General features: G+C 39.3%; 1 protein-coding gene and 1 non-coding gene across 3 annotated transcripts in view; one reads left to right on the top strand and one right to left on the bottom strand.

Annotated features, from left to right (window-relative positions):
- DDX46 (DEAD-box helicase 46) overlaps positions 1–26,118 on the bottom strand; it is a 48,899-nt gene extending 22,781 nt beyond the window's left edge. For both annotated transcript variants that reach the window (XM_053912912.1, XM_053912913.1), the window contains exons 1-13: positions 25,929–26,118; positions 24,812–25,000; positions 21,679–21,822; positions 18,064–18,163; positions 15,584–15,749; positions 11,184–11,335; positions 10,164–10,277; positions 9,450–9,615; positions 8,604–8,724; positions 7,838–8,013; positions 6,782–6,903; positions 4,827–4,905; positions 3,006–3,088 (exon numbers count right to left, since the gene is read on the bottom strand). In XM_053912912.1, the coding sequence (XP_053768887.1) occupies positions 3,006–3,088; positions 4,827–4,905; positions 6,782–6,903; positions 7,838–8,013; positions 8,604–8,724; positions 9,450–9,615; positions 10,164–10,277; positions 11,184–11,335; positions 15,584–15,749; positions 18,064–18,163; positions 21,679–21,822; positions 24,812–25,000; positions 25,929–25,945 (1,629 nt within the window). In that variant the 5' untranslated portion in view covers positions 25,946–26,118. The remainder of the gene's footprint in view (positions 1–3,005; positions 3,089–4,826; positions 4,906–6,781; positions 6,904–7,837; positions 8,014–8,603; positions 8,725–9,449; positions 9,616–10,163; positions 10,278–11,183; positions 11,336–15,583; positions 15,750–18,063; positions 18,164–21,678; positions 21,823–24,811; positions 25,001–25,928) is intronic.
- LOC112318210 (U4 spliceosomal RNA) lies at positions 6,232–6,370 on the top strand. Its single transcript, XR_011650522.1, has one exon. It is a non-coding gene; the product is annotated as a U4 spliceosomal RNA (small nuclear RNA).
- Positions 26,119–26,385: the final 267 nt, after the last annotated feature.

Raw genomic sequence — 26,385 nt, 5'->3', positions numbered from 1 at the left:
ATAAAATTTAAAAAAATGCCTTTCCTACATTGAGATAATGGTATGTTTTTTTCCTTCTATTCTGATAATAGGGTGGACTATGTTACTTGATTTTTCTAATTTTAAACTGATCTTGCATCCAAAAGATACTGACTTCAATATGCTATATATTTAGTTTCCTAATATATTTTTTAGGATTTTTGTGTCATCGTATATGAAACTGTAACTTGTATGATGTTATCAATATTACACTGTCCTATTTTTAAATAGATCGGCCATTATGAAAAAGTTTGACAGTTTCTTAAAAAGTTAATTTTTAAAAAATATATTTTATTGATTATGCTATTTAATTGTCCCATTTCCCGCCCTTTATTCCCCTCCGGCCTGCACACCCCCTGCTACCCGCATTCGCCCCCCTTTAGTTCATGTGCATGGGTCGTACATATAAGTTCTTTGGCTTCTACATTTCCTATACTATGCTTACCCTCCCCCTGTCTATTTTCTACCTACCATTTATACTACTTATTTTCTGTACCTTTTCCCCTTCTCTCCCCCTCCCACTCCCCCACTGATAACCCTCCATGTGATCTCCATTGCTGTGATTCTGTTCCTGTTCTAGTTGTTTGCTTAGTTTGTTTTTGTTTTAGGTTCAGTCGTTAATAGCTGTGAGTTTGTTGAGTTAAACATAAATTTTCATCGAACCCAGCAATTCTACTCTTTGATATCTCCCCCATAGAAATGAAGAAATAAATCCCCACAGACTTGTATGTAAATGTTCATGGCAGTAACATTCATAACCGCCAAAATGCGGAAGTACAAACATTTATCAGCTAGCTAGTGGACAAACGAAATATGACACATACCAAAACAAAAGTAACGAAGTACTGACACATGCCACACGGATGAGCCCCAAACAGTCTACTAAGGGAAAGCAGCTACATGTATATGCTATGATTCCATCTGCATGCAATGTCCAGAAAAGGCAAATCTATAACGATAGAAAGCACATCAGTGTCTGCCTCGGGCCGGGGGGTGGAAAAAGAAAATGACTGTAAACGGGCACAAGGCATCTTTCTGGTGATGAAAATGTCCTACCACGGGCCTGTGGTGAGGGTTCCGCAAACCTGTGTGTGCGCTGAAACTGCCGTATTATGCGCTCACGTACAGGCACGTTTTATGGTATATAACTAGGCTTTAATAGAGCTCTTTTAAAAACAAGAGATTACAATGATGTTATTAATCGGTGAGCATTCCCTCTTTTTCATTCTTTAAAATAAAGTATAATTAGGAATATAATTATTCATTCCATGAATGTCTGGAAGAATTTGCTAGTAAAAAATAATCAGGGACTGGTATTTTCCTTGTGGGAAAACTATAAGTTTATTTCTTTAATAAATGTTAAGACTACTTCAGTGTTCTTGTTCTTGAGTCTGTTTAAAGCTTTCAAATACACTGGCATACACACACACACACACACACACAGAAACCAACAAGGAGAAAATACATTTGCAAGGAGATGAAAATTTTTAAAAACCTAGTTCCAGCTGCCATCTGATTTTTCAGTTCCCTCTACTCGCTTTCCAAAAATGGACCTTTCGCTCTATTCCAACACACGGAAGAAAAGTATACTCAGTATCTGCCCCTCCCACAAACCAACCTGTGTCACCTCCAAACGTTCATCTAGTCCTCTGTCACTTTATGCTCAGATCAAGCTCTCCACAGCTTCCCCAAAGAACAAATGCAGTGTTTCTTTCTTTCCTTTTAAAAAGATTTATTTATCTATCTACCTACCTATTTATTTATTTATTTAGAATGAGGGGAAAGGAGGGAAGAGAGGGAAACATCAATATAAAAGAGAAACGCTGACAGGCTGCCCCTCATACGTGCCCCAGCAGAGGACCAAATCGGCAACCCAGGCATGTGTCCCGACAGGGAATCGAACCGTCGGCCTTTCGCTCTGCAGGAAGACACCCAACCAGCCGAGCCACACCTAAACGACTCTTTCATGTGACAGACTCTTGCCAGAGCGTCAAAGGTTGCGATTAAGTCCTCTACGCCAAGTTAAATATTCCTCACGTGGCTCGGGTGTTACCCTGCCCTGTCTTCTCTCTTGCCCTCCTCTGTATCTCATTTAGAATGTGACCCTTAAATGTAATCATGGTGCAAGCTCTCTCACGTGACAGGCAACACATTTCTGGAGAATACACAAATAACTGACAAGACTGGACACAATTTGAATCTTATCTCTTTCCAATATCCCATTCCTATTACTGCAGTTTGTGATTTAAAACAATTTTTGGCAATTCACATTGCTCTTCTTAAAAATTTCTAGCATCTTTTAAGATGTGTTTCTCTAAGTTTCTAGCACTAGAATTTTGTATTTGAGCAAAGGGCATGTGTGAGGAGTACGAAAGTCAGGCAACACTTCAGGCCTGAGTGTTCACATCTGCAGATGTAAACACGCGCTGTCTGGATCATGAGGTAATTAAAAGCATGAATTAAAGCAATTTATTTGGGAGTACAATAAAACTACGAAAGATGAAATCTGAAAACTTAAGCTTCTTTTATTAGCATTCTAATTTTACCAATGATGGGGTTTTGTTTTGAATTTTTTAAATTTATTGATTTAGAGAGAATGGAGGGCAGGGGGAAAAGAGAGAGAAACACCAACGTGTTCTTCCACTTAATTTATGCCTTCACTGGTTGACTCTTGTATGTGTCCTGCCTGGGGATCAAACCCACAACCCTGGTGTATTGGAACAATGCCCTGAGTAACTGAGCCAGCCGGCTGGGGCCAATGGTGGTTTTAGATGGCTAAGGAAAGCCTGCGCAAGTACCTCCTACATGAGTTTTATGGACAATTAAAACCATAAACATCTATTTCAATTTCATATGTCCCCAACCTGCTATATAGCCACACAAAAGAAATGTGTGTGAGAATTCTGGAGACCACACAAAAACTTCATTCTCACAGTTGTTTCATGGTTTATTTTACAGTTCAAAACAGTAAGGAATTTAATGATTACCTGTGGTTCAAAACCCATGTCAAACATTCTGTCTGCTTCATCCAAAACAACGTATGTCACTCTTCGAAGATTTGTGACCCGACCTAAGATAAGGGGAAAAAAAAAAAGACAAAAGGAAAACTAAAAATCAGTCACAATCCATTTTATGACTACCAAGAACATTAAAAAACTGTCAAGGGAACTAAAATGCCTGACATAACCAGAGGGGCAGGTTAGGTATCTTTAAACGGTGAAAAGAGGTTCTGGTCTACAATGTCTTACTCTAATGGCAAATACTTTCTGACAATGGGTACATGAGGCCCTTTAGTTTGTCAAACTCGTCTCTTGCATACCATCATAGGGCCTGAAGAACCTGTAAAATTCAGAAAACAGCCCTCTCCAAAACACATCATAAAACTAAGACTGAGATGAAGCATCGAGCCACATCAGCCATTATCTGACAGCACCACCTAGGAAAAAACATATTAGAGATTACAGCGCATGTGTGGAAAGCAAGTTCCAGTGTCAACTACTTGAGAAGCAGAAAACCTTTCCTTACGTTACCTTATAACCTACTTCCACATAGTCAGAAACTTCTAACGGGCATGTAAAAAATTAACGAGAAGCTATGCAACACATCAGGTAGCTAACATATCACACAAAAACTAAGTACCAAAATGTATCACATAGATAAATTTTTCTGTACAAAGATACAAATTCAATTTTATTAAATACTCCCACTGGTTTAAATAAATGTGACAGGCTTCTTAGCCAGTGAAAATTAAATACATAAACAGAAAACCCTTTCCAAACAATGAACACAGGCACTTCTATCAATTGTTGAATCAATCACCTAGCAAAGGGATATTAAATATAACCAAAAGGACAAATAAGGGAAAAGGGTAAAATTAATCAAGACGAATTTCAGAAGGAGACTGAATCAATGCAGCGTTGAGAAGAAATAAGGGATTATTTCATCAACATTCAACCCAAAACCTTTCTTATGCTGTCCGAGCATGACGACTATCAGACAGTTTTGCTGTCGCTCTGCCAACTTCACACAGAACTAGAATTAAATACGTACAGAAACCCCAGAATACTGTGAGATACATGCACTACTCGGTTTTTGAAACTCTACTATGTATTTACTAACTGCTGCAACAAAACCTTTGAAAGCATTTTCTCCAAACAATAGAAATAAGCCCCAATAAACGCTTTCTAATATTTAAGTATTCCATACTAACATTTGCAGCCCCAAGTAATTTTGCAAGGTTGGGAACAGCATTAAATTACCTACCTTTGATGGTTTAAGTCTCGGAAGCCCAGTTCTATAAATCTTGAAGGGCCTTTCTCCACAGAAGTTAAATAATGTCAACAGTTTAGTAACAGTTTTGATAGGGAATAATTTAACAAATTACAACATTTGAGCTAAAAACATGCAATATTTACAAAAGATAAAATTTCTTGAAGCTGCAATATCTTAATTTATCCAGTATTGCAAGAAAATACTAACACCTGTATAGAAAGTCTAAATTTTACAACGAAAGAAAAGATAGTCCCCCACCCTTCTGAAAGGAAAGTTAGGCTAAACTTGGATTAAGAATCCATGTTAAGTGCTATAAAAAGGTCAGATGGAGTTAGTTTTGAAAACAATTTTTCATTTAATTTGTAAACATATTATGAACACTTACAACAATAAGCTTGTTACAATACAAATTTTAAGATATTACAGCTTTAAGAAGAAATGCAGAAACCTTTAAGTGGTTTCTTCTATCTGCTGTGATTTAACAAAAATGTATAGAATTCAAAAAGGAGAAATAAGAATAAAAATTCCCAACTTACCACTGTTAGCTGCTAACATGTCAATCATTCGACCAGGTGTACAAACAATAATCTCAGCACCTCTTTTCAGTTCAGCAATCTAATTAAAAAATAAAAGAACTTTTATAGTCTATTTATCGCTAACACTTATTTAAAGATATTTCAAAATATTTCCAGGGTCTTTGCACAGCTCCATAAAGAAACTGAGGTCTGATTAGAAGATTCCACAGCTTCCTATTTAATATACTGGAGCTCTGGAGTACAGTGTTCCAGTATATTAAGTATGGCAACACTAGAGTATAAGCAACATGGCCACATGATGCTATAACTTTGAAATCAATAAAAATCAGAGATTTTTATGAATTTTAATTTGACAATCCCTCAAAACCAAGAAGGAACACGAGATAGCAGTAAATAAAGCTATTACAGGATCACTGTTTCTCTCTTTTTTAAAAAAGATTTATTTATTTTTTTAGGAAGAGGGTAAGGGAGGGAGAAAGACAGGGAGAGAGAAACATCCATCAGTTGCCTCTTGCACATGCTGCAACAGGGGACCCAACCCACAACCCAGGCATTTCCCTGACTGGGACTCGAACTCGTGACCTTTCCCTCTGCAGAACACCACCCAAGCAACTGAACCACACCAGTTAGGGCTGTAAGATCAATGTTTTTCAAAATGAGAGTTGTTTCCATCAGTGATTCATGAAATCCAGTAAATCCAACCAGCATTTTAAAAATGAAATAGAATGAAAAATATTACAGTGTGTTAAGACTATAAAACTTCTGGGTGACTTCTATGCAAATATACTGATCGTGCATGTCCCAGGTTACTTTGTAAATGAATTTCTAACTATAGGCCGTGGTCAAAAAAACTGACAAAGATAAACTTAGAAAACTAAGACCAAGTGTATAAAATAGCACTGGGCTAAGAGAAGCAAACTTTCCAGAAGTGTGTTCTAGAACCTGAGAACACAAGTCCTCAGAAAGGGTTTTGTGGTTAACTAAGTTCAGAAAATGCCATCTGACTTAACCCATTTTTCTAGCAATACAATATATTGTACACAAGCACATTAAAGAGGAAGAAATCTTGCGAGAAAGAAACTTGTTTTAACTTCGTATAATCCACCATTTCCAAAACTTATTTGATCATAGAATGAACCCAGTTTCTTTCTTCTAGTTAAAACAAAATATCCAATGACTATAATTTTTTTTTTTAATTTATTGGTTTTAGAGACAGTGGAAGAGAGAGACAGAGATAGAAACATCCATTTGTTGTTCCACTATTTATGCATTCACTGATTGATTCTAGTATGTGCCCTGACCAGGGATCGAACCTACAACCTTGGTTTATCAAGACAATGCTTTAACCAATGATGGTCATTCTTTAGAAGACACTCGAAGAAATGTCATATTAAACAGTGAGTGAAGCTTTGCGCAGTGGCAGTATCATAGCCAATGAGGTTTATCCGAGGAGTGATTATTGCTAATTGAAAACTTTTCCCAAACAGTGAGTGAAGGTATGTTTAAATAATTCTTCCTGAAATCATTTAAGAATTCAGCTGAAACTCTGATATTAATACATCCTACTCATCACCTTTCAAAGATGTCGTGTACATTAGAGAAAATACATGGTGTCCAGAAATCAGAAGACCTAGGTTCTGGGACAAACCACACCTTGTTAACCTGAAGACTTTGGTCAAAGTACTTAACCTTTCTGAATATTTCCGTACGTATACAAGGGAGAAAATACCTGCCTTCCTTGAACAAAGAAAGACAGAAATGACAAAGGCAAGGTATAAGGAGTACTAAAAAATTCCAATATATAACATACTTATAATTCATTCTTAGAATTACCTTCATATCTCATTGTTTAAGATTTTAGAAGCAATCACTGTACAAAACACTAAAGCAAAACATCACATTATTAAATCATCCGATTTAAGAATAAAAAAAGTGAATGTCCCATTCATAGCTACCTGCTCACTGATTCCTGTTCCTCCATAAACACAGACCACTCTCAGTCCCAAGGTCTTCGAAAACTTCTTGCACTCCTTCGTAATCTGCAGGGCCAGCTCGCGGGTCGGCGTCATGATGACAGCTGCAACGAGCAACAGGCCAAGTGCCTCGCCACCAGAATTCCTCAGATGCCATGTTTGAAAGTGTTAAATCTAACTTCTGCAATAAAGTTTAACTCTCTTGGTCTAATTTTCCTTTTTTCTTTGTTTTATGCACCTCTGAAAACTGTTTCAAAAGCTTTGTAATAGTAGAGGTTGTGGTGAAGGATAGTTTTAAGTAGACTTAACATGCTAGAGGAAGATAAATCAGTTGAATGCCTACTCAACCATCAAGAAAATACTTGGCTGAAAGAATGCAAGTCATTCTCAACTGCAAACCACAGAGCAAAGATAATCAAGCAACTCACTGTGCTGAAGAGCCATTCCCCGGTTTCTGGAAACAACCTTGGTCTGAGGGGCACAGACAGAGGAGAAATATACTGTGCCCTGAATTTCCGAGAGAGAAGCTGGTAACAACCTTCCAAAACCCTACTCAGATTTGCAAAAGAGATCTCTGCCAAATGAATCAAGAAATCTGAATCGGAAGACCAAATACTGAATGCAATGCTGGCACTAGAGCCTTTAAGGCCAAAAAAAAAAAAAAAAAAGTAAATACATTTCCCTACAATCCTCTATGTTGAGTTTATAAATCCACTGATACTGGGCTAAAAACAAACCTCAACATAAATAAACAGATAGATGCACGAGGAGTCTACCTGCCGAGTCAGAGTTTAAAAATTGAGCTGTGCCAGGAGAGGCTGTTTTTGTACTTCTGAGATGTCACTCCAGAGCTCTGAAGATTCTCACTCCACCTGCTGGTAAGGGGAAATCAGCCCCAAAGTGCCAAATTTATAAAGGAAAGGTATACATAAAGATATCTTTATTGTTGTAATTAAGAACAATATAAAGTGTCAAGTCTCTCTCATTAACTGACAACAAAATTGTTATCTGAAAAAAGTTGAATGGCAGAAATTGTACCTATTGGCCCCTCTCCTTCTTCTAATGACCTCTGATCCATGATGTGTCTAAACATGGGCAACAGAAAAGCGATAGTCTTCCCACTTCCGGTCTTGGCAATACCAATCAAGTCTCGTCCAGACATTATAGCAGGAATCGCCTGAGATTGGATTGGTGTGGGTTTTTCATAGCCGTGCCTTAAAAAGAAAACCAGAGGAAAACAAGGTAAAAACTGAGATCTCTTCAGCTACCACAGTTCCCTAAGAATAAGGTTTTCTAAAAATGTGGTATATCCATGCAATAAAATATTATTTGGCAAAAAGGAATAAAGTCCTAAGCCACTGTGTGCACATCCTGGCTGCACGTGGAAAACGATTAGGCTAAGCAGAAGAGGTCAGTTACAAAACACTGTGTTGGTATGCTCGCAATTACATGAAATGTCCAGAACAGACAAACCTACTGAGACAACGAGTAGTGGTTGCCCAGGGAGGGAAAAAGGAAGACGACTGACTACTAATGGATACAGGTCTCTTTAGGGGATGATAAAAATGTCTAAAATTAGTTAATGGTGAGAACTGCACAACTCCACAAATACTCTAAAGAAATCACTGAACTGTACACTTTTAAAGATAAATTTTGTTATGTAATAAATTATCTCAATAAAACAGTTTAAGAAAAGATACATTTTTCTATTAAGAGTAAAAATATAACCAAGGAGGTATTTGTGTGAAAGGATACTTATAAGCAGCAAGACTTTCTAAAATGTGGAAAGCTACTACACACTTACTTTTTCAGAGAATTTAAGATCTTCATGGAAATTCCACACTGGACCCAAGACTTAATTGGCTTGGGGCAACCTTTTCCCTTGACAGTAATGCCCTCCATTTCCAACCGAAAGACATTCACCTCTACAAAACAAAATCCAGACTGAAAACTCTTAATCACTGTTCTAACATTAGTGCCTCCCACTTTCAATGAGGCATGATGACATTAAGAATCCTTTTTTTTTTTTTTTTTGTGCTACCACAGATTATTCCACAAAAAAGCTACAGGACAAAGCACAGAACAGTTCAGAGAGGCAGTTAAAGCAATTACTGTTGTAACCAACTAAAGATGAAAAGAAATATCCCTATTTCCACAATTTGGCTTTTATTTTATCTTAAATTCCAAGAGCAATAAAAGAATAATCACTGACAAGTAATTCAATCGTCTTCTTCTCCAAGCAAGAGTTGCCCAGATTATCCTTATTCTACCCATATTACAGATTCACATTGGTTCCTAACTCCCCAATTCCAGAAGGAAACGGCTTACAATATATTATTTGCTAACTTCACAGGAAGAGTATTTCCAACCCTAAATTCTCAACTATCTCAGCCAAATTTCTCATTTTTTAAATACTTTCAGAAATACAGATTCCTCACAGCTCTGAATTTTTGCAGATGATTTTTCCGCTCTCTAGAATGAATTCTTGCCTTCTAATTTCCTCTCGTTTCTCCAAGTGCATGAGGCAATTCCCCCAACTCAGGCATCAACTCATAGGCCTATCCACATTCCTCCCAGACCAAAAAAAAAAAAAAAAAAAATATCCGCTTCTGTTCCCACAATAGTCAATATACGAATAAAAGAATTTTACCCTCTTGAGACATTTTTGCTAGTTCTGGAACTTCAACATAGAAGTTTTTTCTGAATGGTTCATATTCAATCTTCCCATGATCTACTGGTTCCAGAAGCTTTCTCTGTTTTGTCTGATAGCCTGTGAGGGCTGTCTGCAGATCAACTTCTTCCTCTTCCGAAGAATACTGTGATTAAAAAAAAAAAAGTAAAGCGCTAAATCCATTTCTATTTTCTCCTTATGGCAATCAACATTCCTAGCTTTTAAAATCCTCCTCTCCTACCAAATGTTCTTTTGGCTTTTACTTTTTTAAATTCTGAATTTTTAAACTTGGTATCTCTTTTCTTTCCACTTATATAAAGTTGCATGAAAAGGTAAGGCTAAAATAATAAGATAATTCTAATATAGCTTTGACCAAGTTTTGCCATAGTTCCCTATATAAATCTTAACAACGCACATGCGTAGGAAATTTCACTGTCACTTCATTTCTTCTCTCCCTATTGTATGTCTGAGGTGAGCTGATGAATTGCAAGACAGACTCAAAAGTGAACATCGAGCACAAGGTCAAAGGTGTCAGAATGCTCTACCAGCTGGCTACTGAGCCACTGTTAAGAATGGCAAGAACTCCTAACAGTCGTCTGAGTAACTGCAAACCCGCCTCCAGCAATGCTTCCCAGTGCACATCCACACTCCCAGGGCCGTGCGTGAACGAAGTGGGAATTAACGCAGAGTCACCTCCATGGCATCCTGGTCATTCTCCATCAGCTCGCCCTTCTTCTTATCGGAGTCTACGACCGCCTTTTTCGTTGTCACAACAGTGACAACTTTTGTGACCGTTGGCCCAGACTTCTAAAATAAAAAAGGAATATAAGATATTTTGCAAAGCTGAAACAGAAATCATACACCAACTGAAATGATAACTGTCACAATTTATCATTTGAATTAACTTAATTGTTAGAGGCAACTAACAGAAAAGACAGAAAGTAGTCTGTGTTCTCCTTATATGTTTAAATTTGACAGGGCAATACATCGCCCTGTACTGTATAATACGTTAATACAGGGCGGGCAAAAGTAGGTGTAGTCAGTGGTTCATATGGAAAAAGCACACCAGTTATGATTATTACAATAGCTTTATTAACTGTGTTTTGTGTAGTCACAACTGTACATTTACTTCTGTCAACCCTATATATATGTGGTTTATTGTATATGTAATTTCATACATTATGTAATATCATTTATTTTAAAAATACTACTAAAATGGTACTTTTCACTTATTTGACAAGCAAGACACTATTCTAGGAGCTTAGGATAAATCAATAAACAAAACAGGTAAAGGTCACTGCTCCTGAGGAGCTTTTATGTTAGAAAAGAAAAGGGACAAATAATAAACATGATGAAAAATTAAATTATATAATTTGTCAAATGGTAATAAATGTATTTAAAAAAGAAAAACAGACTAGGGTAAAGGGGATAGGAGTGTGAAAGACGAAAATGCTGGAGAAGCCCGGAGAGGACGCACTGAAAAGGTGACAAGTAAGCAAAGGCGCTACACAGAGGTGACGATGGTGAGACCGTTCGCAGTGAAAATTCACTAGTATATCGGGACTCAGGAAAGTGCCGGCGTTTCCGAGATGGGAGGAGGAAACAAAAACACCGTAAAGTCTCTGAGGTCACTGAGGTCGATGCAACGATCAAAATCAAGTTAACCAATCAATAAGGAATATAAAGCTTCAAAAGTAAAATAAAACTCTGTACCTTTTCGTTTCCCCCACCACCTTTCACACTTCTCATATTGAACTTTTTCACTTCCTCTTTCACTTCTTCCATGTAAGCATCTAACGGGTCTAACTCCTCACCCTCCACTTCATTTCCTTCCTTTTCGGCTTCCGCAGGATCATCTTCATCATCTGAAATAGTAGAACACGCTTTCTTTGCACATGTTTCAAAAGCGAACACTTTACAATCAGACCACACCCACCATTCCCTCACTACCCAGACACCCGCCTTCCCAGTCAACTCCAGCACACTGCAGTTCAAATACACCGGACAGTCTTTAAACCACGCATGTATTAGTTCTGAATAATAGAAGAAATGATATAAATTACAAATTATTAAACTGACGCAAAAAGAGTATGCCTGAAAATAAGAACCTCTCAAGAGAATGCCCTTGTCTGTTACCTATACACACTACTCAGGAACTTACAGCATATAGCACTGTTTCCAACCAGCACAGCAAACAAAGCCCTAAATAAATCCACATAGTTCATCTCAAAGGACTTAATTACATTTTTATTGGGCACAACTGGAGGTGTTTAATTGCAATAGAACGTATCCAGTTAAAAAAAAAGTCCTATGTGAGCAAAACATAAAAATGAATTTCTGTAATTTAATATAGAATGGGACACCCGAAACCTATATAATTTTATTAATCAATGTCACCTCAATAAATTAAATTAAAAAAATGAATATCCAGTATTAAATCTTTTTTAAAAATGTATTCTTTTCAGACTTCCGGCCAAGATGGAGGCATAGGTAGCTACACTTTGCCTCCTTGCACAACCAAAAGAACAACAACAACAAATTCAAAATAAAAAAACAATCAAAACTTCCAGAAAACTGAACTGTATGGAAGTTCGACAAGCAAGGAGTTAAAGAATAAACATTCATCCAGACCGGTAGGAGAGGCCTCTAGCTGGGGCAGAGAGGAGACTGGCGGCAAGGCAGCGGCTCACACACTGAGCAGGTGGCAAGGTGGTGGCTCGAGGACCAGGCAGGTGGCAGCTGGCAGAATAGGTGGTCCCACATTTGTGTGCAGATAAACCAAGAGGAACAACTGGGGAGCAAGACAGACCACACAACCCAGAGTTCCAGCTCCGGGATATAAAGCCTCAAACCTCTGACTGAAAACACCTGTGGAGGTTTATGGCAGCAGGAGAAACTTCCAACCTCACAGGAGAGTTCATCAGACAGACTCACAGGGTCCTAGAACGTACACAAACCCACCCACCCAGGAATCAGCACCAGAAGGGCCCCATTTGTTTTTGGGTAGCAGAGGAGGTGACTGGGAACAGGCAGAGAGGAAAGCAAGTGGCCATGTTCTCCTTGGTACCCTTCCCCATATATAGCACCACAACTCAGTGACGTGGGATGCCCCGCCCTGGTGAACACCTAAGGCTCCGCCCCTTTACGTAACAGGAGCGCCAAGACAAAAAACATGGCCCAAATGAAAGCACAGATCAAAGCTCCAGAAAAAAATACGACGAAGCGATGAGATAGCCAACCTATCAGATGCAGAGTTCAAAACACTGGTAATCAGGATGCTCACGGAACTGGTTCAATATGTTCGCAAATTACAGGAAAGAGTAAAGGCTATGAAAAGTGAAATAAAGAGAAATGTACAGGGAACCAACAGTGATGGGAACGAAACCAGGACTCAAAGCAACAATTTGGACCAGAAGGTAGAGATAAACATTAGACTAGAACAGAATGAAGAAGTAAGAATTCAAAAAAATGAGAGGCTTAGGAACCTCCAGGACAACTTTAAACATTCCAACATCCAAATCATAGGGCTGCCCAAAGAAGAGGAAAGGCAAGAAATCAAAAAATTATTTGAACAAATTATGAAGAACTTCCCTAATCTGGCAAAGGAAATCGACTTCTAGGAAGTCCAGGAAGCTCAGAGAACCCCAAAGAAGTTGGACCCAAGGAAGCACACCAAGGCACATCATAATTATAATACCCAAGGTTAACAATAAGGAGAGAATCTTAAAAGCAGCAAGGGAAAAGGACACAGTTACCTACAAAGGAGTTCCCATAAGACTGTCAGCTGATTTCTCCAAAGAGACCTTACAGGCAAGAAGGGGCTGGAAAGAAGTATTCCAAGTCATGAAAGGCAAGGACCTACATCCAAGATTGCTCTATCCAGCAAAGCTTTCATTTAGAATGGAAGGGCATATAAAGTGTTTCCCAGATAAGGTAAAAATCAAGAGTTTATCATCACTAGGCCCTTATTATATGAAATGTTAAAAGGATTTATCTGAGAAAAATATCAAAAAATTAATAGTAAAATGACAACAAACTCTAACTATCAATAACTGAACCTAAAGAAACAAAAACAAACTAAGCAAACAACTAGAACAGGAAGAGAATCACAGAAAGAGAGATCACATGGAGGTTATCAGTGGGAAGGGGGAGGGGGAAGAATGGAGAAGAGGTACCGGGAATAAGAAGCATAAATGGTAGGTACAAAACAGACAGGGGGAGGTTAAGAATAATGTGGGAAATGGAGAAGGCAAAGAAATTACATGTATGACCCATCGACATGAACTAAGGTGGGGGAATGATGGTGGGAGTGGGGTTACATGGCAGAGGGGAATAAAGGGAAGAAAAAAAATGGGACAAATGTAATAGCATAATGAATAAAATATATTAAAAAGAAATGTATTCTTTTTATTTACTGACTTTATTTTTAGAGAGAGAGAAGTATCATTTGTTGCTCCACTTACTTATGACTTCATTGGTTGATTCTTGTATGTGCCCTGACTGGGAACCAAACCTACAACCAAAGCATTTCAGGACGATGCTCAAAACAACTGAGCTATTTGGCAAGGGCCCCAGTATTAAATCTTAGTTACACTACTAGATATCAAACTAAAAACTTTGTCTATTAAATATGTTTAATCATTTTCTTTATTTTTTTTTAAGATTTTATTTATTTTTAGAAAGAGGGGAAGTGAGTGAGAAAGAGAGGAAGGAAAACATAGAAATACTGATCATTTACCTCTCACACACCCTCAGTTGGGGACCTGGCCCACAACCCAGGCATGTGCCTTGAATGGGAATCAAACCAGTGACCTTTCGGTTTACAAGCCAGCACCCAATCCACTGAGTCAGAGCATCCAGGGCTGATTTCTTTCTTTCAATTACCTTTCTTAAGATAAACCTACTCATCTATTTAATCCACTCTTAGTGAATTTAGAGGAAATTCCACTTTCCTAGAAAATTCCACATTCTTCCTTTACTAACAAGTCAAAATCAGATATGGAGGGGAAATGTTTGTTTTAAATCATAAAAACTCAGAGGAGAAACCTGAAAACATGCCCTTCCTTTACCCTCATTACTAACATTCTTATCTGTAGTGAAAACTAAAAAGCCATTTATTGGAGTGCTCTCCCTCTTGAGAGCAGGCCCAGGCCTGCCCCCTTCCTCCCCTGGTGCATTACCTCTGCCTTTCTCTGTCCTGAGCTCCAGGGCCCTTCTCCTGCCCCCGAAACTTGTTTCCTGAGCCTATGCTGCTAGCTGGCTCACTTCTACCACCTCTGTGACTTTCTAAATAAACCTTCTCTTATAATTTGGGGGGGAAAAAAAAAAAAAGCTATTTACTGACTATGCCTATAAGTACCCAACTGTCCACTCTAAAGCAAAATCAGTTATCCTTTATAAACGCTACATTACAATTTTAAATTTAACATATGTATTAAGGGGGTATTTAAAATCTCCATATGAACCAAGCAATTCCAGTTCTAGGTATACACCCAAAAGAACTGAAAGCAGGGACTCAAACAGATGCTTGTACACCAATAAGCACAGCAGCATTATTCACAATAGCCAAAAGGGATAAACAATCTACATGTAACAGATGAACAGGAAAACAGAATGTGGTATGTCCTGTGTGTGTATGTATAAAACATATATACGTGTTGTTGACCATAAAAAGGAATCAAATTCTGAGACATGCTACAACATGAATGAACCCTGAAGACATGATGCTAAGTGCAACAAAAGGACAACTATTGAGCCATTCCACTTCTATGAGGTACCTAGAATAGGCAAATTCATGGTGGCAGAAAGCGGAATAGAAGTTACCAGGGATGGGGTGGGAGGCAAGACAGGGAATTGTTGTTTAATGGGTACAGAGTCTGTTTCGGATGAAGAAAAAGTTCTGGAAATGAACAGGGGTGATGGTTGTACTGTGAATGTACTTAATGCCATGAATTATACACTTAAAAATGGTTGAAATCGTAAACATTATATTGTAAATATTTTTCTACAATAAAAAAGAAATGGCCTTAAAAGTATCAATATTAAAATTACTCATAATTCTAGAATATTCTCCATGAATACTTGCAGGCTTCTAGCCTAACAAGTGAACATACCATCATCATCTTCTAAACTCCACTTTTTCCCCTGTTTCATCTCTTCAATTTCTTTTTTCAGTTCCCCTATGTTCTCCATGGCCTTCTTCCGTTGCTCTTCTCGCCATTTTTCCACCCTTTCTTTCCGCTTTCTCATTTCCTCTTCCAGCTTATTTTGGTCAAAGTTCTTTGGGGTAAAGAAAGAGATGGAGGAAGACAAGGATTAACAATTTTACTCTAAGTGATATTCCAAATATTTTCTCCAAAGTATAAAAAAAGGAAAAAAATAGATGTATACACAAACTCCTATGTTTAGACCAGATTAAGACAACATATCTTTAAAATATATCCATGAACACACCAGCTAAAGGAAATCACAAAAAAAGCATCTTCAACCGAGAAAGCAGAAAGACTTCAAACACCGTAAATTAAACTCCTTTTAGTTACAAGCAATATGCACACATGAATGACATTTCTTTCACAAAGTAGCAACTACCTGACTTATCAAGCAAAGTTCTGTAGTTACCAGCTATTCTCAACTTTAAATCCTCTGCCAGGGGTGTCCAACCTGCGGCCCAGGATGGCTATGAATGTGGCCCAACACAAAATTGTCAATTTACAATAAGAATTATGAGGGTTTTTTTGTGATTACGTGTGACAATGTATTTAATGCATGGCCCAAGACAACTCTTCTTCCAGTGTGACCCAGAGACACCAAAAGGTTAGACACCCCTCTCTTCCAAGATTGCCTCCATAAAAAGCAATCTTCTATTAGTGGGTAAGTAAGACTTATTTGTCAACATCATTAAGAAGTTTTGGTCTTTTAGCCTTTAGGTCTAAGTTTCCTAGAAACAAGCCATTCTAAAGCCATTATCAAGATTATTAATAATACCCTTAAGAGGAGACAGCAAATCTTCTTCTTGGCCAGAATCAGAGACTTAAGGCTTAAGCATTATATAAATCCAAACGTTACATGTTAGAATGGTAGACAGGTGTGGAAGCACACATGCAAGAAACGGGCAAAGAAAATATTTCAAAACAGTATTGGTGATGGTGTTTTGGGCACCTGGGATTACTGGGGATTACTTCTGACTTTCCCCTTATCTTATAGTATGGCTATAGAATGCTTGTATTTTAAAAATAAATTTAGCCCTGACCAGTGTGGCTCCAGCTGGCTGAGTGTGGTCCCACAAAGCAAAAGGTCACTAGTTGGATTCCCATGCAGAGAACATGTCTGGGTTGCAGCCCGGTACCCCACTGCGGCACATTCGAGAGGCAATCGATGTTTCTCTCACACATCAGTGTTTCTCTCTCTTTTTCCCTCCCTTCCCCACCCTCTAAAAATAAATAAACAAAATCTTTAAAAATAAAAACAAAAAGACACGCAACTCAAAATGATACCAATACCTCCAATTACACTGGCAAAAATTAAAATTTCAAATTCTCAGTTGGCAAGGAAACATTTTCATGTCTATATCTTAAGAAAATTTATACAACTTTTTAAAAAAACGTTTTATTTATTTTCAGAGAAAGGGGAAGGGAGGGAGAAAAAGAGGGAGAGAAACATCAATGTGTGGTTGCCTCTCATGTGCCCCCTACTGGAGACCTGGCCCGCAACCCAGGCAAGTACCCTGACTGGGAATGGAACCAGTGACCCTTTGGTTCACAGGCTGGCACTACAATCTACTGAGCCACATCAGCCAGGGACATACAACTTTTTTTTTTTTTTATGGTAATTTGACACCACTTTACCTTATGCCATATTCAGAAAATATGCATACGAGAATTAATGCACCATTGTTTATAATTGCAGACTAGAAACAACCTAAATATCCATCAAAGGTAATCTATCTTTTTTCAACAGAACACTATAAAGGCATTAAAAACTAAAAACATAATAACAATAATGAGAGCCCTGGCTGGTGTAGCTCAGTGGATTGAGCTCAGGATGTGAAGCAAACTGTCACCGGTTTGATTCCCAGTCAGGGCACATGCCTGGGTTGTGGGCCAGGTCCCCAGTAGGAGGTGCGCAAGAGGCAACCACACCTTAATGTTTCTCTCCCTTCCCCTCTCTAAAAATAAACAAATAAAATCTTTAAAAATAATAATAATAATAATAATAATGAGCTATACCTATGTATGCAGTTACAGAAAGATGTTCAATACATAAACAGCTGAAAGCAGCAAGGTATTCTGTTTATAAGGAAGATGGTGGGTATACTGTTGCTTTTTATTCTTAAGGCTTTATACAGTGATAAAGTAATTTATATTTTAAAAATAAAAGCAAGATACAAAACGGTGTATATGGTATAGTTACAGTTTGTAAAATGTGTATAGATATGCAACTTTTTTCAGAAAAAATTTCATGGAAACAACTATTAATTTTGTCTTTTTACCTTATATATGTTACATATGTTAAGATAAACACAACATTAAACAATAAGAATTTGTCACTGCAGAATCAAGTTTGAATTATATATCATTTATGTTAGTAAACATACGCCAGCATCTTTTTCTTTTTCATCCTCCTTGTCATCTTTGTCCTTTTTCTTCTCTTTCGAACTTTCTCCACTATCTGTTTTCTCTCTGGACCTGGACCTTCTAAAAAAGAGAGGAAGACACATTATCCATTGTGTGGATAATGAATGTGCTTGAGAACATTCATTTTAAAATAATGTTATAGACCTGTACTTTACTTTAAGAAATAAACTTCCAATAGTCAACTGCATTGTTATACTCCATTAATAAACACCTTGGAAATATAATGATAAATTAAAGCTATGACTGTAATTACAAATATTACTAAATATTCAGAAACTCACCCATGAAAAACTGGACACATAAAAACTACACAACTTAAGTAGGAGGGGTAAAATTTAACAAATGAAGAAACATACCAAGACATTAATATTCTACAAGATGTTTTTATATGTAATATTGCAAATCCCAACAGGTTTGTATGTTGACCCTCCTTATGGTACCTTAAAATGAATAAAACGTGGTTTTATATAATTAAACTGGTTGATCTCCCCCACCCCATTATGATCAGTGCTGTTTAAAGTACCTAAACTCGGCTGTAAAAAAGGAAATTTTATCCTTTGCAACAGCATGGGTGGACCTGGCAAGTATTATACTAAATGAAGTAAGACAGAGAAAGACGAATACCATATGATTTCACTCACATGTGGAATATAAAGAACAAACTGAACTAACGAGCAAAATAGACAGACTCATAGATGGAGAGTAGGATGACAGCTGTTAGGGGTGAGGGGGGCCTTGAGGAGAGTGAGGGGATGAGGAAAGAAAAAAGGAAAGGGAAGAAAGGATGGAAGGGGGGGGAAGGGTAGGGAAGGGATAGGAGGAGGGGGAGGGGAGGGAAGGGAAAAGGAAAAGGAAAAGGAAAGGGAGAGGGAGAAAGCGAAAGCAAAAGAGAAAGAGCAAACTCACGGACAACAACGTGGTGACTGCCGGGAGGAGGATGGGTGGGGGCAGGCGAGGAGCCTATGGGAGGACAAACGGTGACAGAAGGAGATGGTGACCGAAGGAGACGTGACTTGGGGCGGTGAACACACAATACAGTGTACACATGGTGTGTTGTGGAACTGTGCATCTGAAACCTGTATAATTTTGCTAACCGGTGTCACCCCAATAAGTTCAGTAAAAAGGAAAAAAATAAAGTACCTAGAAATCTTTCCAGACTTGATGAAAATACCCAGAAATAAATAAGATATTCTCTAGTACAAACTTTTAAAAGGCTTATAGTTTTGGCCTTTGTCATTGATCTGCATGGAAATGCTTTTTGTGTACAGAACGAGGCAGGCAGTCCCATTTCATTACAGGGTACCACACATCCCTAGCACCACTCACTGAAAAACTTGTCCTGCCCGATCACATGCCACAGTCACGTCTCAAACGACCATGGATGTGTGGATCTGTTTCTGGGCTCTTTGTGCGGTTCCACTAATCCATTTATCTATCCCTAAGCTATAACCTCACTATCTTAATTTTTACAACTTTATGACAAGTGTTGGTAACACTTCAAGAGTGTTAACACCCTTTGCATTTCCAATTTTATAATCGTTTATCAAGTACTTTTCTATTCATGTCTGCTAATAACTTTTATACATGAGCACATGTTGGAAGTTAATAATAAAACACTTTTCCTGAATCTCCTTAAATAGCCTGGCTTTTCTCCTTTCATCCTATTACTGCAGTGTCACACTGGTCTCCTAATGGTCCACCCTCTTCCATTCCTGGGATAAATCTAACTGGCTTATGACTGTTATCTGTTTTATAGGGTTAAGGACACTAGTCTTTATGTTTAGATTGAATAGAGACTAATTTTCTTTTCTCATACTGCTCTTGTCAAGTATAAATATCTATGTTCTCAATTCATAAAATAAATTTTCCTTAAATATCTGTTCATTAAATCTATCGTTACAGGGTAAAACAACAGACCAGAGTAAGAAAATATATTTGCCACTCATATAACGGACAAAAAACAACTATCCAAGGTATTTAAAAACAAAACCAAAATTCTCCTATAAATCCATGTTTACAGAGAGAACCCAACAGGAAAATAAGCAAAAGATGTGAACATGTACTTCAGAAAAGAGGAGGCCAAGTGACTGAAAAACACATGCAAGGCCAACCTCATCAGTAATCAGGGAGATGCAAATTAAAACCACAACGATACTGGCATTACATGTCTATTCAATTAACAAAAACATAAAGGACAATACCAGATATCGTCAAGGGTATGGGGCAACACAACCCTCCTATACTGTTTGTGGGAGTGTGTAATCAGCAACACTCTTTGGAAAGCATTTGGGATTACCTAGTAAAAACAAAGCTACATTTATGCTACAACCACGGAATTTCACTCTTAGATATGCAAAACTCATGCATATGTCTACTAGTATCACATACGCAAAAATGTTCGAATAGCTCACAAGTTAAAACGACCCAAACAGAAATCTCAAGAGAATGGATGAAAGTGGTATGTCAGTACTAGCACGCAGCAGTGAAAATGTACTACTGTTCCAAGCAACAAAGATGAGTCCCAAATAACGCTGAGCAAAGACACAAAAGAATACATGAGTCATTCATGTAAAAATAAGAAACATGTAAGTCTAAACTACTTTTTCCAGGAACAAGTACAGGTGGTAAAACTACAAAGAAATATGGGGCAATTACTAGAACGAAAGTCCGAACTGGTTTTATCCAAGGAAGCAGAGAGCTGGGTTACAGGAGGGACGTGGAGGGCCTTCTGGAGGTACTGACAATGTTCTATTTCTTGACCTTGGTGGTGGTTACATGGATGCTGCTTTATAATTATTTAATAAACTGCATGTTTCTACTTTATTCATTTTTGTTAATTTATATTTATATCCACATACACTTTTTAAAATTTAAAATAAGCCCTGGCTGGTATGGCTCAGTGGATTGAGTGCCAGCCTGTGAAGCAAGGGGTTGCTGGTTCGATTCCCAGTCAGGACACATGCCTGGGTTGCAGGCCAGGTCCTCAGTAGGGGGCGCACAAGAGGCAACCACACACAGTTTCTCTCCCTTTCTCCCTCACTTCACCTCTAAAAATAAATAAATAAAAACTTAAAAAATTTTTTTAAATAACCCCAATGGGTTTTATCAGACTGACCTTTTTAAATAAAAATATAATTTACAAAGAAAGTAAAATAAGACATGGGGAAAATACTTATGACTGATATAAATATTAAACAGAAAAGAGATACAAGACCATTTATCAACTATCCTATGAAACCACTTTAGAAACTATAGGCAAAGATTAGACGACTGATAGGAGAAATATAAAGAGTAAATATATCATGTCTAACAGATATCTCAAATGGAAACATGTACATTTAAATTATACACAGTTCACCCAACAGCAATTCAACAATGCATACCACGAGTTCAAGCTATTTCTCAATGTCAGAAAAATTAAGAAAATCATTTCAAAGGAAAAAACATAGTTCCAACAGAGGTATTTATAAAATGTATTTCCGACAGTTATTACATAAGGGAACAACCACATTATGAGTGAAGAACAGGGAAGACAGTTCCCAGCCCAGGTCGGACGCAGCCCAGTGAAACATTACCTATTCTCAGCTTTCTTGCTTTTGTTGCCAGGACTGGAGGACCGGGATCGGCGGCCCCGGCTTCTACTCTTGGAGCGTCTCCTGTCTCGACTTCGGGATCTTCTTCGCTCTCGACTTCTGTCTCTCTCTCTACTTCTGGAACGCCTGAAAAAGGGACACTTTTCACATATTCTATGATCAACTGGAGACTATTTCAATTAACTATTAAGCCAGCTAAAGAAGAAACAATAAAGCCAATTCTTAAAAGTGGTCATTGAAAAAATGAGTAATTTCAAAATGAAGTTCACTGAAAACATAGCTGATCTGTAATAACAGCCTATAATACAGCAAACCTAGATTTCAAAGACGGCCTAAACCACAGTATGAGGTTAGACAAAAGCAGGGCTGTGGGAAGATCACAGAAACGAAGATGAGGAGACAAGAGACAATATCCTGATGCTGCTACTAATCAGTGACATGACACAGAGCAGACCAACTCTGTGGGCCTCAGTTTCCTCATCTGTAAAATATGGACACTTCACGAAATAATCTCAATATCCTTTTTTCTCTAAAATCTTGTGATTCTACTTTCACACCAAAAGAGTCAAGGACCAAATCTTAAACGAACAATTTCACTTAAGTTCTTGAATGAACAGTATGAAACTGTTCCTGGGACCACATAATATAAAATTGAGTATCTACATTGTCAAGGGGCGTATTTTCCCTGAGTATTATGTAGTACCTTTGCATTCTCTCCTTCCAATGTTTGAAAAAGATAAAGTCAAAGTTCTTTCTGTGATCAGTTCACAGCAACTGTACAACCTTGTCTTCTTTCCTATTTTAATGAGAAACTGTATTAGAAAACTTTTCTCTGGTGTGGGGAGATTATTTTTATTTAAAGATTGTTTTTCACCCCCAGAAAGTGCAAGGTGAAAGATGCAAGGAATGGCTGCTTGATTGGCTATGTACTCAAGTAAAATGAAAAATTCTGATCTTTTTATTTATTTAATTTATTGACCATATAGAAACAGAAAGGGAGGGTGAGACAGAGAGAGAGAGAACCATAAATTTGTTGTTCCACTTATTTAAGCATTGACTGGTTGATTCTTGTGTGTGCCCTGACCAGGAATCGAAACCACAACCCCGGTGTCTGAGGACAACGCTCTAACCAACTGAGCTTTGGGGCCAGAGCCAGATGTTCTTTCATTTGAATCTAAAACAGTCCCGCCCTGGCTGGTGTGACCAGCAGGAGCATCCTCCTGTACACCGAAGGGTGGCGGGTTCACTCCTGATCAGGACACAGACCTAAGTTTCCAGTTCGATCCCCGGTTAGGGCGCCTGTAACAGACAACTGGTTGGTATCTCTGTCACACAGATGTCTCTGTTTCTCTCTCTCTCTCTCTCTCTCTCCCTCCCTCCCTTCGTCCCTACCCCTCTCTTTAAAATCAACGAGCATGTCCTCGGGTGAAGATAAAAAAAAAAAAATCTAAGACAGTTCCTTCCCCCCAAATGGGACACATACAATATTCAGCCAAAGAGCGCATGGATGGGTAGAGCAACAAACCATTGTTTCTCCATTTCTCTCTCTTCCTCCCTCCCTCTCTCCCTCTCCCCCCACCCCCTTCTCTCTTTCTCTCCACGTGTCTCTCTGTTTACCCTCCATGTATAGCATAATGCCCTGGAACATCGCTACAGAACGTCAACCATCTGGATCAAGCAACCCACAAACACGTGTTGCCCTGGCGGGGAGCTCAGTCGCTTAGACCACGTTCCCGATACACCAGGGTTCAGGATCAATCTTCGGTCAGAGCACATGCAAGAACCAGCCAACAGCAGCATAAATGATTAGAACAAATCAATGTCTCAGTCTCGATCTCCCCCTCCCCTTCCCCCTCCCTCTGGAATCAATTTTAAAAAATTACATCAACAACAAAAAACAGTTCTTTAAAATAGTCTCAAAAAGCCCTAGCAGGCATGGTGGAGCATAGTCCCACAAAGCAAAGGGTCGCCGGTTCAATTCCCAGTCAAAGCACATGCCTGGGTCACGGGCCAGGCCCTCTCTCCCTTTCCCCTCTCTCTACAAACAAGTAAAGAAAATCCTTAAAAAATAAAAATATAAATTAAAAGTTTTTAAATAAAATAGTCTCAAAAAGCAAGCAAGAGCAGGCGAGGGCTCTGTCCTGTTTCCTTCTGTCAGCTCTAGTGGCTTCTCTGAACACAAGGGTCAGCTCTCTTGGGCCAGAATTAGAACTGAACCCACTGACGGTCTATTGTTACCTTACCTTTTGCTTCTTTTTTTAACCTATCTCAGGGGGGCTTCCAGGGCTCTCTCTGGATTACAGAAAATACAACCGAAGTCTCCAAACTTAAAATACTGTTTGAGGGTCTTTGTTCTGGATCAACGATTTTCAACCAGTGTGCCGCAAGAATTTTTAAAACATGTTAACACCTCACTATTTTAGTCAGGGGCCTAACCACCTCTCCCTCATATTGTTCTGTCCTGAACCATAAATCTATGGTCATATCACAGAGTTGCATCTTATTGGTCACGTCACATAACAAGGTTGAGTCTGGCTGGTTAATTCTTGGTACCGGAAATCCTTATAGGCACCTGATTTTTAAAAACCACTTTGGCCCTGGCTGGTCTGGCTCAGAGGACTGAGTGCCGGCCTCTGAACCGAAAGGGCGCCAGTTCAATCCCTGGGTAGGGCACATGTCTGGGTTACCGGCCAGGCCCCAGGTTGGGGGCGTGCAAGAGGCAACTGATGTTTCACACACCAATGTTTCTCTCCCTTCCCCTCTGTCTGAAAATAAATAAAATCTTTTAAAAAATAAAATGTCACTTTGAAGCAAAACAGGTAGTCACCATTTTTATTGTAAATCAATCAAAATTATACCTATTTTCTTGTCAGATTGCCAAAAAGCGTTATTTTTGGGCGTGCCACAGAATTTTAGTAATTAGTTTATATATACCATGAGATGAAAAAGGCTGAAAAATCGCTGTTTTAGGCAAATCACTTCTGGACCTAATCAAGCAAGCTGAAATTAAAACAAAGGGGCCACTAAGTTCTAGTGCAAAACACAGTTCTGAAGAAACCTGATTTTGCAGAGAAGGCTCCATCTATCAGGGCCCTTGGGAGATTAACGTCCTCACCTCAGACGCTTCCTGTCCCTGGACCGAGACCGTCGTTTATCCCTGCTGCGAGACCTCTCTCTCCTCCTGTCTCGGTCTCTGCTCCGAGACCGTCGGTCATCTCCACGTTTACTTCTCTTGTCTGAGGGTGAGCGACTTCGGGACCGACTTCCAGAGCGGCCCCGCGATGCCGATCGCTTCCGGTAGTGGCTAGAACATTACGTTAAAGGTTAAGTTTAGCAGGCACAGCTCCCTTCTTCTACTATATCTTATTTACTACATTTTTCCAAAAAACCTCAGCAAACAAATTAAACATTGAAAGGACTTTTTACTCAATTTCTTTTTTAATTAGGGGGAAAGAGTGAACCCTTTTGCCATAGCACATATATAAGGGAAAGAACCATCTTAAAAGGGCAGCAAGCAGAGTAAACAAAACAAACCAAGCCCCAAGAAGCTTCCATTTTATAAAGGAGGACATGCCAGTCTTGGTGGGGTAGCTCAGTTGGTTAGAGCAGAGTCCCAATATTGCAAGGTTGTGGGTTCAAAACCCGGGTCAGGACACGTACAAAAATCAACCAATGAGTGCATAACGAAGTACGAGAACAAACTGATGTTTCTCACTCCCTCTCTCTCCTTCCCCTTCTCCCCTTCCTCTCTCTAAATTCAATCTAAAAAAAATTTTTTAAAGCAAGACATGACAAGTAGACAACCAAATATACAAAACGCCATGTGGTGCTATGGAGAAAAACAGATCAGAGTAAAGAAAAAGGGAAGAGTACAGAAAAAAGGTTTGCTATTTTATACAAGGGCAGTATGAGAAATGAAAATTACAGTCTATACTCAATCTCAGCATAAAGACTGGCCTACCAAATTCAACAATATACAAAAAAGATAATACACTCATGAACCAGTCCAGGGGCTCGAACCGGCCGATGGTAGTGAGGGGGAACCCTGTGCCCTTCGCCGGCCAACATGCACCCACTCCCTCGGCCGAGGGCCCCCAGCCCCTCCAGTGGCCGCCGGCAGAGCTGGCCACACGTGGGGCCGCGCCGGGCCAGGCCTCCCCCGCGGCCACCTCAACTCCCGCCTCTTGCCCCCACTCCAAGGAAGCCGCCCGCCGCTCGCCGCACCGCCTCACCGTGACTCCCGGCCCATGCTGCAGGCCGCGGGGAAGCGGCGCCCTCCGCGACGGCGTGCAGGAGGACCGGACAATGGGGAACGCCCCGCAACACCCCGCTCGCAGGGAGAGCAGCAGCACTAACTGGTGGCAGTGGCTACAGCGGTGGAAGCCATCCGAACGCAGCCAACGAAAACAGGACGTGTTGGCGCCGGCGGCAGAAGGAAGGAAAGGCGCGCCGGAAGCGGCTGTACCCCTCGCAGCGCCACCTACCGGCTGGAGGCCGCACAGCGCTCAGCGCGCTGAAGGAACATGCCTTGGCTGGGTTTTTCCTGCACCGCGGAGGAAGGCCCCCGGCTGAGCCTGGGAGAGTCTTTCCTGCAAGAGCCAGCGGGGTGCCAATTGCATCCCTGCTCTGCTAGGTCTGGTACTGACATCCGCCTTAATCCGCGCTGAGTGATGCTACAAACATCTCCAT

Source organism: Desmodus rotundus, chromosome 10, assembly GCF_022682495.2.
Source record: "Desmodus rotundus isolate HL8 chromosome 10, HLdesRot8A.1, whole genome shotgun sequence".
NCBI classification, from domain to species: domain Eukaryota; kingdom Metazoa; phylum Chordata; class Mammalia; order Chiroptera; family Phyllostomidae; genus Desmodus; species Desmodus rotundus.
The sequence above is the reverse complement of the archived record's forward strand: the minus strand, read 5'-3'. Positions and strand labels throughout refer to the sequence as shown.